We start from the raw sequence: 14,019 nt of genomic DNA, 5'->3' as shown, positions 1-14,019 counted from the left end.
CCCATGAGGATTCTCTTAATTTTTCAGGGAGCAAGTCTGGTCATTGTAAAGATTTGTATTCTAAAGTTTTTCAATGTTTGGTATCTTTATAATATTGTTATTCTCATTTCAGTTAACAAAAGTATTTTATTATGATTTTGTTTACTTCATTCTTGTTACACAGTATTGCATTAATTCACACACACATCATTGATAAGCACCTCCTTAATTTCTAGTTCCTTATACTACAAAAAGAGCTACTATAAATGTTTCTGTATATTCATTATCTTTCTTTTGTTTTGTTGGGATATGGAGACAGTAAATATATTTCTAGGTCAAAATGCATAAATAGTTAAGTGACTTGTGGAGCACAATTCCAAATTGATTTCCAGAATAGATGGACTAATTCACAGCACCACACAGTCCATTAATATGACTATTTAAATAATAATAATAATTAAAATGAATGTAATGCTTACTATGTGCTAAGTACTTTTATGATTACTATATCATTTGATCCTAACAACAACGGTAGGAGGGAGATGCCATTATGATTACTATATCATTTGATTCTAACAACAACCGTAGGAGGGAGATGCCATTATCTCCATTTGAAAGATGAAGAAACTGGAGCAAATAGATACAAAAGCTCACTGAAGAAAATAATTCCTTAAAAATTAGAATTGTGTAAGTGGAAGCTAATGACTCTATTAGACATCAGGAAACAATAAAACAAAAACAAAAAAATGAAAAAAATAAAAGCTGTATATCACATCAGAACAACTTTGAAAATGACAATATGAAAATGAATGAATATTTTAAAATGCTCTAAATATTGTTTAGAGAAATGCAAATTCAAACAACTTAAGTACCACCTTACATTTATCAGATTGGCTAATATGATAGAAAATGAAAATTATAAATGTTAGGGGAGTATGGAAAAATTGGACCACTAAGGCTCTTTTCATAGAACTGTGAATTGATTCAATGAATCTGAAGAACAATCTTGTTGATCAGATTTCTGATAAGAGGCTTGTTTCATATCATGTATGGGGAAAGATCAAGAGATTTTAGAACTGTTCCTGTCTTCTCTCCGCCATCTTGGCCCTGTAGCATGCAGATTCTGAAGAACAAACTGTTCATATCCTTTGACCCACTTTGACCAGTGTCAGCACCACTACATCTATATCCCAAAGAGATAAAAGAAAAAGGAAAATTACTTTTTTGTACAAAGGGCTGCCCATTAATAGAGGAACAGCTAAATAGATTACAGTATGTATTGTGATGGAATACTATTGTTCTCTAAGAAATGATGTATAGGATGATTTCAGAAAAATCAGGGAAGACTTAGATGAACTGATACAAAGTGAAATAAGGAGAGTATTGTATACAGTATCAGCAATATTGTGATGATGATTAACTATGAATAACTGATCTATTTCTAGTAATACAGTGAACCAAGACAATTCTAAAGGATGACAAATGCTTTTAATCTCCAGAGAAAGAACTGATGAAATCTGAATGAAGATTGAAGCATAATTTTTTACTTTCTTTTTCTTACTTTTTTTGAGGGGGAAACATACCCAATATGGAAATATGTTTTTCATGATTTTACATGTATAAATGATTTCACATTTCTTTCCTTCTCAAAGGGGGAGGGATCATCAGGAAGAAGAATATAAGATCTAATTTTTTAAAAAATGATAACTTTACAACAATAATTATTTTAAAGTTGCCCATATTGAATTGATTGCAGTAATAAAGACTGAATTTATCTAGATTTACCTATCAATCTCAGAACTAAAAATAAAAAAATCTGTATTTCTACTTCTAATAGGATTTTATTTTTACATTAAAATTTTCAATTGATCTCATCATTACACTTATCTGACAAAAGTATGAGGTAATTATTTTCCTGCCCTTATTACTAAGATATGGATAGATACTGGAATGTGAATTTATTAATAAAGGAAATTTCAAGATAAGAAAACTACCTCTATCAATGTAGACAAGTATCTTCTCTGCACCTTAAAATTTGAGAGTTGCCTTAAACAAAGGCTTCCATATGTGCTATTTGGAGATATGAGGTTATTTTAGGGTAAACTGAATTAGACAAAAATAACAACAATAAACAACTTAGGAGTCAATTTAAAAAGTACTACAATATGACTGGAACATTGCACATTCCAAGGTACATTCCTAGACATTTAAAATGTCAATAGTAGTTATATCTAGTTGATTGTCAACTCTAATCAGTTATAATCCCACTATAACTTCTCTCCACTAACATATCTCCTTTTGCCTGACTATTGCAATATCCTCATAAATGCACAACCTGCCTTCAGTTTCTCTCTCTTCAGTTATTTCCAGACTGATGTGAGGTTAATGTTTCAGAAGCACAAGTCTGAATATGTCATACCATGGTCAAGAGGTTTCAGGAGCTTCCAATTTGGGATTCATATAAAATTATATTTACATAAAATATACATTTCCCTGGTGGATTAAACCCTTCAATATTGAGTTCTAATTTTCCTTCCCAGGAATTCACAATCTTCCTCTTCATATACTCTATTTTTATAGCTAAGCTACCTACAAGGTGTTCTTATGACCCAGAATTTTTGACTCTGTTTCTTGTTGTTCCTTTGCCTGTCTTCTCTTATACTTGCAATGCACTCTTTTTTTTTTTTACCTCCATTCAATCTCTAGTTCCCTTCAAGACCAGGCTCATTTTCTGCCTCCCATCAGAGCAATCTTCCTAACTCCTGTCCTGACCCTCTATCCACTGCAGCACTAGTGACCCCGAATGTTTATTAAACAACTTCTTTGTGCTGCCACTGTGCTAATAGGTCTCGGTAATGCCAAAAAAAAAAAAAAAAAAAAAAAGGGAACCACACAGTCCTATCTTCAAGGAGTTCACATTTTAAAGTAGAAGGAAAATATGCAAAAAGCTATCTAGCTAGCTATATACAGTGTGAAGGGAAGGTAATCTCAGAACAAAGATTCTCACTGGCAGTTAAGACCTTTTAAAGAGCTGAAAAGTGAGAACAAAGAAAGATCTCTTGCAGAAAGTGGAACTGTCAGTGAATTTTGAAGGAAGCTAGGAATACAAAGAAGTAGAAGTGAAAAGAGGGCACAAGGATAGTCAGTATACTAGTAAAGAGTTGGAAGACTGAGAATCATATGTAAGGAATAGCAAGAAGTCTAATATTCCTAGAATATACATGGAAGAGAATAAAATACAAGAAGACGGGAATCAGAAAAAGACCACATTGTAAAGAACTTTAAAAGTCATATAGAGGATTTTTTTAATCAAAAGAGTAGTATAATTCAGTACCTGATTTATACAGTGAGGAATGCCAAATTCTTTGGTTATTTTTGGGTAATTCCAGGGATAATTTTCTCAGGGTTAATTTGAATAAAAATGTGGCAAATAAGCTCTCAAAGGAATCCATATTCAGGAAAGCTTGACTTATTCTGCCTGATGACCAAATTTTACTTATCCTTACATGTGACTGTATTTGTTCTGAACACTTTGAAAAATTAGACACCCTCGGTGAACTTCTTTGTCTCTATGAAAATTTGGGGTTGGGGTGTGGGAGGGTTGGAATTTTGATAATAGAAGTAACTTTGAAAAAAGTTGTTGTAACAGAGGGCAGGGCCAATGGAGCTAATTTGCCATATGCTAGCCAATTTCCAAGTTCATTTTTGACTTTTCAGTTCTGAAGTCTTAGTCCTATTTATCATTTAAGTGAATAATATAGGAGAGGAAAAAGAATGTATCTCAGAGGGAATCTAATGATTCCTCAACTATATCAACTTTTATTAATTTTTAATTAGAGAATTTTTTCAGATCATTATACTTCTAAAGGGCCCATTGTCAAATTAAAACACCAATAACAAAATCCACTCTCTGTGCATTGACCTTAACTATACAAACAATGCTTGAACCAAGTCCAATGATTACTTGCATTTTCTTGGGAGCTTGGGTTTTCCTCCAAGTACAATGGGGCTATTTAATAAAGGTCAACTTTATATATGTGATAAGCTTCTTCAACTCCAATTAATGCTTTCATATCAATATATTTGGGAGGTCAAACCAATGTAGATCAATTGGCATAAAATTCAAAAGAATATTGAGATTGCTGTAAGCAACAAACACTTGATTTCATTGACAAGTAGAGTTATAGCATCTATGGACAAAAACAGTTGGAAATGTTAAACTATAAAATCTTGCGTGGGATCATGACAGAAGATTATAAGTCATATCATCTCATAAAACAATAACCTGGATTAAATAAAGAATTGGTTTATAGAATGCTTGGCTATATATCTTATTACACTAGATCATTCTAAAGATATTTAAGGGTGAAATTGGTTCACAAGAAGACATGGCTAAAAATTGTTCAGAAGATGTGGATAGTTTGTAAGAAATACTTATATTGATGAGATTGTTATAAGGCGGATCAGTAGGAAAAGAAGCAGAAAGTGAAAGCAATAGAAAAGTAGAAAAAAGATAATTTAAAAAATTCTTATACCCTACACTCATAATTTTTTTGACAAGGCAATAGGGTTAAGTGCCTTGCCCAAGGTCACACAGCTAGGTAATTATTAAGTGTCTGAGGCCAGATTTGAACTCAGGTTCTCCTGACTCCAGGACTGGTGCTGCCATCCACTGTGCCACCTAGCCACCCCACATTCAAAATTTTAAATAGGTCTTAAGTTCCTATTCTAACAGGAGGATGACCTATAAATATGTATATATATATATATATATTTGTTTATGCATAAATATATGTAGGTATAAATAAAATTAATAGAAAGTAGTTAAAGTCACTGAAATAACACAGAAATATATTAAAAAGAGAGTATCAAGGAGAAGAAGGTGATTAACATTATGTCAGACTGCAAAGAAGTCAAGAAGGATGAAGGAAGAGGAAAAGGTCATTAGAATTGACAATTAAGAGATCATTAGTAAATCTGGGGGAATTATTTTAGTTGAATGATGAGGTCAGAAGCCAAACTTCTTAGAATTAAGGAGAAAGTGAGAGAAAATGTAATGGAGGTACCTATTATAAATAGCCTTCTCAAGGAGGTTAGTCATAAATGGATCAAATAGGGAGAGGGGAGACAAAAACATGATTAGAGCCAGTAAAAGAAGAGATTCTGAATATTATTGACAAAAAATGAATGATGGGGAGAGGGCAAATCTACTGGGGAAGGGGGGATGAAATGGGATCACTGGTACTGGCAAATAATAGGGCAACCTCTTCATGTAAAACAGGGCAGAGATAGTAGCAAAATATATCTTAGAGATATGAGATGAGGAGGAGAGGAGAAGAAGGAGATCATAGTTAATAGTTTCAATTTTTTAATGAAACATGAATCAAAGTTCTTAATTGAGAGAGAAGAGAAAGAAGGAACTATGTGAAGTTTGAGAAAGGATGAAAAGATTCAGAAATGCTACTATGATGAGTGGAAGAGTGAGTTAATTATGAAGTTGTGCAAGGATTGCCTTGTCAAAGTGAGGGCCCAGTTGAAATTATATAACTTAATTACATAGTACCCTTAGAACAACTTCAGTAGCAAAAGAGTAGAAGCAAATGGTGGAGGCTTGACACAGCAAGATTGGGGAAAGGATAAGGGGACAACAGATTTAAGAGAGATGAACAAGTTCACCAAGAGATCAAGATGGGAAAAGGATGAGAGTATAGCCAGGGCAGGGCTGATGGCTTGGGAAAGAACTGAGGAGTCAAGGGATTTGAAGTCACAGTAAGGATAAAGAACACGGTTTGAGGGTTATAACATGGGGGTGAGAAAGGGAGGTAGAATCACAGGTCAGCAGTCTGAAATTCCCCTATCTTACTACAGCATCATTTCTTCCTATACTTCATGACTAAACCTTCTGCCACTTTAGTCCTACCAAATTCCACCCTGGAATGAACCTTTTACAAAATTCTTTGTCTACTGATAAACACACAACTGAGCTGACTAGGTCCACAATCAAAAATTTGTGTTATCTAATCCCAGTTGCTTGCTTCTCCTTTCCCCTAGTTACCAGGTATTTCTTTTATTCTTCATTGACTCATTCTCATACTGCCCATAGTGACTGACTAAATCTTTTCTTCTTTTCTCAAGTCTTCCAATACCTCCCCTTCCCCATTCTTTCTCAGCAATGGACTTTGTCCCAAATTTTGGGTAAAAAAAAGGATACGTTATTGCTAGGAACTCTAATCTCCAAACTCTTCAGCATCACTCTCATCCCCCACTCCTACCATTATCTCCTCTTTTATTTTAGCTCTAATGAAGTGGCCTATCTATCTACATGTAACCTTAATCACAATCACCTCTAGTCTCTTCCTCATCTCAACTGGCTCCCTCTCTACTGCTTAAAAATATACAGAGGTGAACCTATTTCTTGAAAACAAAACAGCTTTCAATTGATACTAATGTGCCCTTAAGCTATCATGCATCATTTCTTCTGGCTTTCACATTGCCATCCTAGAAAAAAGTTACCTCCACTTTACTACCACTCCTTCTAGATTCATTTCTAAGTAGCTTGAAATCTGTCATAGAACACCACCAACTCAGTTGAAATTGCTCTTTTGAAGGCAATCAATTAAGTCCTACTGGTCAAATCCAATCATCTCCAACCTCCAAACTTCTCTCTAACATTTAACATTGTTGACCACATTCTCCCTCTGGACACTAACTCTTTTCTGGTTCTTTCTTTGAATTAATCTTTATTAGGAACTCCTCTCACATGACTATTTCGCTTTTAAATGCTATCTTTTGCTTTTTTTGTTAAAGAATTAAAATGCAAATACCTGGTTGAATTAATATGTCACAAAGACATTTTTCTTAAGACTCTGAAGGGGCCTTAAAGATATCTATTTTTGATCCCTTCATTTTTACCAATTGGGAAATAAAGCCTAAAAGGTCAAGTTTTTAACACGAAGTCACAGGGAATCATTGGCACATACAAGATTTTAATCAGCAACTTTAACCATTTCTCTCTTAATGTTAGTTGATAGGACCATAAATGGAGACTCAAAGGAATATTAGGGTCATGGAATCTAAATACCTTTTTTTAAAACAGTGATTTACCCAAGATCTCATGAGTAGTGAATGTTTCTTACCCTCTCTTTGGATTGTTTATCCCAATGAAGCCTTTCCTTGGCAGAATGTGCAGACTAGGACAATTTGTTTCTGCAACCATGATGGTGGTGGAAGCAGGTGCTATGGAGAGCTTAGAAGTTTGATCAGACATCAAAGACACCAAGGTCATCCACTGTATCCCAGACCAGTACCAATTGTCTTGAATTTTGTCTTGTGCCTGGGCTTTGATGACTTTGGAAGAGAGAGTGAGGATGACAATTCTGTGTAACTCTGCCTCACTTAAATCCAATTCATGCATAAGTCATCATCCACTATTTTATCCCCAATGTCATAAAGGTATTGGTCCTCTTTAAAAATGAAGAACAAACAATAACAATTAAGCACCTACAGTACATCAAGCATATGCTAAGAACCGAGGACAGAGAGAAAAAAAGTCATAATATTGCCTGCCCTTAGTTGGGGAAGATAGTATGTACACAGATAATTGATGTGTACAAGTCAATGTAGACTTATAATGGGCAAAGTAGGAAGAACTAGTACCTAGGAGCTTAGGAAAGGACATATGAGACGGGACTTGAGATGAGTTTGGAGAAAGTTCAGGATTCTAAGAGATAAATTTGGAAAAAAGAATATATTTCAGGCATGGGAGTGCATATATATGGGGTGTGTGTGTGTGTGTGTGTGTGTGTGTGTATACACATGTGCATGAAATCAATACCTGAATAAACTTCAAGGAGGTTGGTTCGGATTAAACCAGCAATTCATGAAGAAGATGGGAAGTAGTGTGCATTAATTCCAGAAAAAGGCTGAAGTCATATTGTGAGGGGGTTTTAAATTCTATAGGGAGGGAAAATAGGAAGCTACTGGAACTTCTTGAGTAGAGGAGCTGACATGGTAGATGAGTAGGGGTGGAGGTGGAGACCCATCAAGAAATTGAAATTAATTAGGCTAATTAGAAAGCTATCACTCTTGTTCACAGATGATAAGCTAAGGTTGAGTGCTAGCATTCTGAGCTATATTGGTCTAAAATGATTATGGGTCTACACAGTCCCATGAATGGCTGCTTCACTCCAATCTAAATGAGTTAGAGAGATCAAGTCTCAAAAAATATAGAAATGATAATGATAAAAACTAGGTTAGTAACTTTGAGTAGAAAGAGAAGGATAAATTCAAGAGACATTGATGGAGATAGATTTTAAAAGACTTGGCAACTATTAGATTTGAGGGAGAATAAGAGTGAAGAATTGAGACTGACTTCTAGGTTGTGAATAAGAGTTGTTTGTAGGGTGGTAACTTCAACATAAATATGTAAGTTAGGAAGAGTTAGGTGAGTTTTGGGAGAAAGATGAAAATTTCCATAGTATGTTATGTTTGAAATGCCTAAGGACTATTCAGTTGAAAATATCTTATAGGCAGTTGGTAATACAGGTTGCATCTCAGGAGACACACTAGAACTGGATAGTTCTGAAAATATTCTGCCAAAAGATGATAATTGAACTCTTGGGAACAAAAAAAGAATATACTAGAAAAAGAAAAGAAAATCCAGCACAGAGAATCAGGACATTCTTACACATTAGATTGGGACATGAATAATGATCTAGCAAAGGAGACTGAAAAGAGTAAACCAAACAGGGAGTGTGAAGTATGTTGACAGAGGGGAGAGATTTAGATGCTCAGATAAGGAGGAATGAAGAGAGGGAGGGTTTGTGGTTCAAAAGGAAGGAAGAGCTGAAGATGGGACTGGCAGAGCAAGGCAGATAGCCCATTCTGGAAAAGTCCAGTAAGATGTCTACTGTTTCTAAATTGCAATTAGATTGGATCTTGGCCTTAGATGTCTTCCTCAAAGGATCAGGAACCTAGTTGGGAGGAAAAAGAATTGTAGTTTCTTCTGTCTGACACTCTTACCCCTCTGTATCATATTCATAAGTCAACTAAAACAATTTTCTCAAGGACAGTCTTTTGAGTATCATGATTTCAGGGGTGTCCTCTCTCTCTTATCAATTCTCTTTTAAGTAATTATTAATTCTTTTTGAATGAATTACTGAATAAAAGTCTCTCCTGTTACCTTGCACTGAACCACAATGCCTCCATTTCTCAACTGCTGTCACAGTGGTCTAGGTCTTTATTGCCACTTCTCTGATCATATCCAGACTCTAACCTCTAATATTTTTATGTTTTACAGGGTGACTAGATTAATCTTCCTTATGTATAGGTATGATTGCATCCTTCATTTTCTGATTGGCTTCCTAATTACTATTAAAATAAATCTAAACTCCTCAGACTAAACAATCTAGTTTCATCTTATCCTATATTTCTTACCTCTAGGTTTCAGCCAAAGCAACCTATTCAGCTTCTGCATTAACCATCCTACACTTCCTTGCTTCTTTGTTTTTGTTCATATTATTCCCTTGGCATGGAATGCTTTACTCTTCTCTAACTCCTCAAACTCCCACCAATTTCTCCTAGAAAAATCCCAACCATCATTCAAGGTCTATTTAAATGCTATCTCCTTTATGAAGTTCTATCAACCCAACCTTAGTGTAAATAAATAAAATAATGAATAAATAAGTAATACATAATAAATAAATAAAATATTAAAATATTCTCTTAATCTCCTTAGATCTTGGCTACACTGTTCCTATGAATTTTACAAAACCACAGAAAGTTAGTGCTTGGAGGTACCTTGAAAATCACCTTATAAAAGCCCTTCACTCAAAAGATAAGGAACTCAATGCCCAGAAAAGATTCAAAGATTTGACTCCCAGTTCTGCCCTCTTTTGTTACATCATACTGTCTTCTACCTCTCATTTATCATTCTCTATTTCTTATTAGAAGTTTTTGTATAGGCATAGTTTACTGTTACTTGTCTGAAAACTCCACAAGAGTAGGGACCACATCTAATTTGTCTTTGCAGTTCTCTCCAAATCTATCACATACTGAAGCAGCAAGTTCACTGAGGGATTGACATAAAGCAGTATGAATTAGGCAAGTCTAAAAGGACCATGCCCTTGATCATGATCTTTCCTCAGACCCTGACAGAATTAGCTCAAGAATCTGAACTGGGGGTGGCTAGGTGCACAGTGGACAGAGCACTAGCCCTGGAGTCAGGAGTACCTGAGTTCAAATCTGGCCTCAGACACTTAATAATTACCTAGCTGCATGGCCTTGGGCAAGCCACTTAACTCCATTTGCCTTGCAAAAAACCTAAAAAAAAAGAATCTGAACTGAAGAGCCTTGGAAACAGCAATATCCCTCAATTGCTTCCAACCTAGAACCTGTGGAAAAAGGGCACACCATCATCACCAGTAATTGCTGATCAATTGTTACCACACACAAATAAGTACAAGAGCCCCGTGAGGCAGCTCTCCCAAACCCTCCAGACCCTTGGTCCTGCTTCTAGCCCAACCATCACATAGGGAGGCAGTTCTTGTAAAGAAGGGCCTAGAAATCTCTACTGACTGCTACCCATGGGGCAGATAAACTTACTAGCAAGGAAGATAATAGACAGCATGTGCCAGACAAGACAAACCAACCTTGTCCATCTCCCCTTAGATCATGATGGAGACCATAGAGATCATGATGAACCCAAAAAAAAGGATTGAGAATTGCAACACTTTCATCATGGTAACCTCCAGCTGTTGTCCTAGGATATAAACCCAGTTGATATACATCCTGGCAACTGCCTTTGAAGGTGCTACAGCCACAGTACTGAAGACCCAGAAATTAAAATTCTTATCACCAAAGTCCTTGGCACTGTCAGGTGGGTCAGGATCAGAGACTTTTACGATTTTATTATGAGAAATGATGTTAAAGAAGAGAAATTACCTTCTGATTGGCAACTGAATTCTAAGGAACATGGGAGCTTTCCATCTACCTTGCTGCTGAAACCTTCCATCTCCATTGCCTCCCCCATTGGACTGTGAGCGCCTTCTTAGCAGAGACTGTTCTTTTCTATTTTTATACCTAGTGCTAAGCACAGTGCTTTGCACATACCAGGTGCTTGGCAAATGCTTTTATTCATTCATTCATTCATTCATTCATTCATCCACCCCCCTCACAACCATCTATTCATCCAACCATCCATCCATCCATCCATCCATTCATTCAACTGTTAGGTTTTGAAACATGGGTATAGCATCTGGACAATATTTATTTATACTTCAACATTTCCAAGAGGATACTCTGAAGGGATGGATTTATGGCCTAGCCAGGTCTTAGATCCTAGAAGGTAAAACCACCCTAAGCCAGAAGTTTCCTCCTCCATTTGCTATGAAGTATTCAAAAGATTGAACCTTCAACATAAATACCAGGTGTTAGTAATTTCTGTATTCAATAGTGTCATCCAGTTCAATAGTAATAGTGTCAATAGTTATCACCCGGTTCAGTAGTAAAAATTCCTTTTACTCAATTCCTATCTGAGTTTCTAGGTTTTTCTTTTTCCTTGCTGCTATTTAGGGAGTTAAATCAGGGCTGAATGGTAAATTCTAATTTGGAAAGGCCTTCACTAAGCACACTGATATCATCAGCTTGTTGAATTTACTGCTAACATTTTAATTAACACCTTTTTCACATGTATGTTTTTGTAAATGAATTTGAATTAGGTACATGTACAAGGATATACTGAATAGGGGAGTCATAGGAGAAAAGGAGAAAAATAAATGAACTGTGATATTTGATTGGATGATGTAGATATAACCTCTAGTACAAGGTGAGAAGTGATACTACTCATTAAGGAGTGAGATCAAGTGGTATTAGTCAGCTAATCTGAGAGCCCAGGAGGGAGGCAAAGGAAAAAATTCTAGATGTGAACATTTGTTTTGGCCTTGTTAGAAACCAAAGACTTCATTTGAGGCTAATATTATTTTGAATGCCCCAAAAAGAAGTTTAGGAACTGAGGAAAACAAAAAAACAAGTTTTTTGTGGCATTTTATGCTATTATTGTACTCACTTTCCCTTCGTCCCTTGGACTATCACTTAAATGTACAACTGGACCTGGGTGAGTCTTTGTGGATCTGAAAAACAAATCAAAATATTGCATTTTTTTAAATAAAAAGAAATACTATGTACAGAGGGAAATTAAAAATGTTTGTTAAAATAAATATGTAATATTCTAGATCATACCCAAAAATGTACTTGAGACTAGAAATCTTCCCAGTTAATCTTCATTAATATTTTATTAATTAAGCAGATATGGGTGCAAAAGTCTAAATGAGTCTTAATTTTAAAAAAACAGAGAGCTCTACACCTGCAATGATGATTATGAACTTGATTTAACCCCATTTTGAGCTAAGTTCATTTTTAATTTTCATTTTATTTCTTCCAATTACATGCAAAGGTAGTTTTCATCATTCATCTATTTGCAAGTTTATGAGTTCCAAATTTTTCTATCATCGTCCATTCCTTCCTCCTTCTTTATGGCAGCAAACGATATGGTGAAAGTTATACATGTAAAATCAGGTTTAATATAATTCTATATTAGACCTGGGTAAAAGAGGAATTAGAACTAAGAGGGGAAAACATGAGAAAGAAAGATAAAACATAAAAGAAGTTTTAAAAAGTAAACATAATATGCTTTGCTCTGCATTCAGATTCCATAGTTTTTTTTCCTCTGAATGTGGATGACATTTTCCATAACAAGTCTCTTAGGGATTCTTTGATCAAATGAGCTGCATCTATCATAGTTGATTACTCACAATGTTGTTGTTGTCATTGTGTATTATGTTCTCTTGATTCTGCTCACTTCACTCAGCATAAGCTTCTCTAAAATTTAGTCACTCATGATTTCTTTTTTTTTTTTAATTTAGGGTTTGTTTTTTTTTGGCAAGGCAAATGGGGTTAAGTGGCTTGCCCAAGGCCACACAGCTAGGTAATTATTAAGTGTCTGAGATCGGATTTGAACCCAGGTACTCCTGACTCCAAGGCTGGTGCTTTATCCACTACGCCACCTAGCCGCCCCCACTCATGATTTCTTATAGAACAATAGTACTCCATCACATTCATATAATATACAACAACTTGTTCTGTCATTCCCCAATTTCCAATTCTTTGCCACTACAAAAAGAGCTACTATAACTGCTTTGGAAGATATATGACTTCCCATTTTTTTATGATCTCTTTAGAATATAGACTTAGTAGTGCTATTGCTATCAAAGAGTATGCACAGTTTTATTGTCCTTTGGGCATAGTTCCAAATTGTTCTCTAGAATGGATGGATCAGTTCACAACTCCATCATCAGTTTTCTAATTTTCCCACATTCTCTCTAACATTAATCATTTTCCTTTTTTTGTCATCTTAATTAATCTGATGGGGGTACTTCATACCTCTAATTTCTCTAATTAGATAATTATAAAATGATTTATCTAAAAACTCCCTGATCATGTCCTTTGAGCATTTATCAACTGGAGAATGACTTGTATTCTTATAAATTTGACTTAGTTCTCCATATATTTTAGAAATGAGTCCTTTATCAGAAACACTAGTTGTGAAAATTATTTACCAGCTTTCTTCATTCCTTCTAATCTTGGATACACTGGTTTTATTTTGGCAAACCCTTTTTAATTTAATATAGTCGAAATCATCAATTTTGCAATTTATATCATTCTCTTATCTCTTGTTTGGTCATCAATTCCTCCCCTTATATAGATCCAACAGATAGGAGTATTTCTTGTTTTCTTAATTGTTCTATAGTATCACCCTTTAGTGTAAATCCTGTATAGGTTATGAGGTGCAGATATGTGCCTAATTTTTGCCATACTATTTTGTAGTTTTCCAGCAGTTTATTGTGTCAAATAGTGAGTTCTTATACCAGAAGCTAGTGTCTTTGGGTTTATCAAACAATTACAATAGTCATTTAGTAATATTACTTTTGCACTTAATCCAATCCACAGATCTATTTCTCTATTTCTTAGCCAGTATCATACAAT

The 14,019-nt window shown here is 35.1% G+C and overlaps 1 protein-coding gene across 6 annotated transcripts in view; it reads right to left on the bottom strand.

The window, feature by feature from the left end:
• STXBP5L (syntaxin binding protein 5L) overlaps positions 1–14,019 on the bottom strand; it is a 418,354-nt gene that overhangs the window by 223,694 nt on the left and 180,641 nt on the right. For 5 of the 6 annotated variants that reach the window (XM_074214609.1, XM_074214607.1, XM_074214610.1 and 2 more), the window contains exon 7: positions 12,044–12,107. In XM_074214609.1, the coding sequence (XP_074070710.1) occupies positions 12,044–12,107 (64 nt within the window). Of the gene's footprint in view, positions 1–7,115; positions 7,979–12,043; positions 12,108–14,019 lie in introns of those variants that run through there. The other variant, XM_074214612.1, reaches the window with a different exon arrangement.

This window comes from Macrotis lagotis, chromosome 1 (genome assembly GCF_037893015.1).
Source record: "Macrotis lagotis isolate mMagLag1 chromosome 1, bilby.v1.9.chrom.fasta, whole genome shotgun sequence".
Lineage (NCBI taxonomy): Eukaryota > Metazoa > Chordata > Mammalia > Peramelemorphia > Peramelidae > Macrotis > Macrotis lagotis.
Note: the sequence above shows the minus strand (reverse complement) of the source record. Positions and strands in the feature narration are given on the sequence as shown.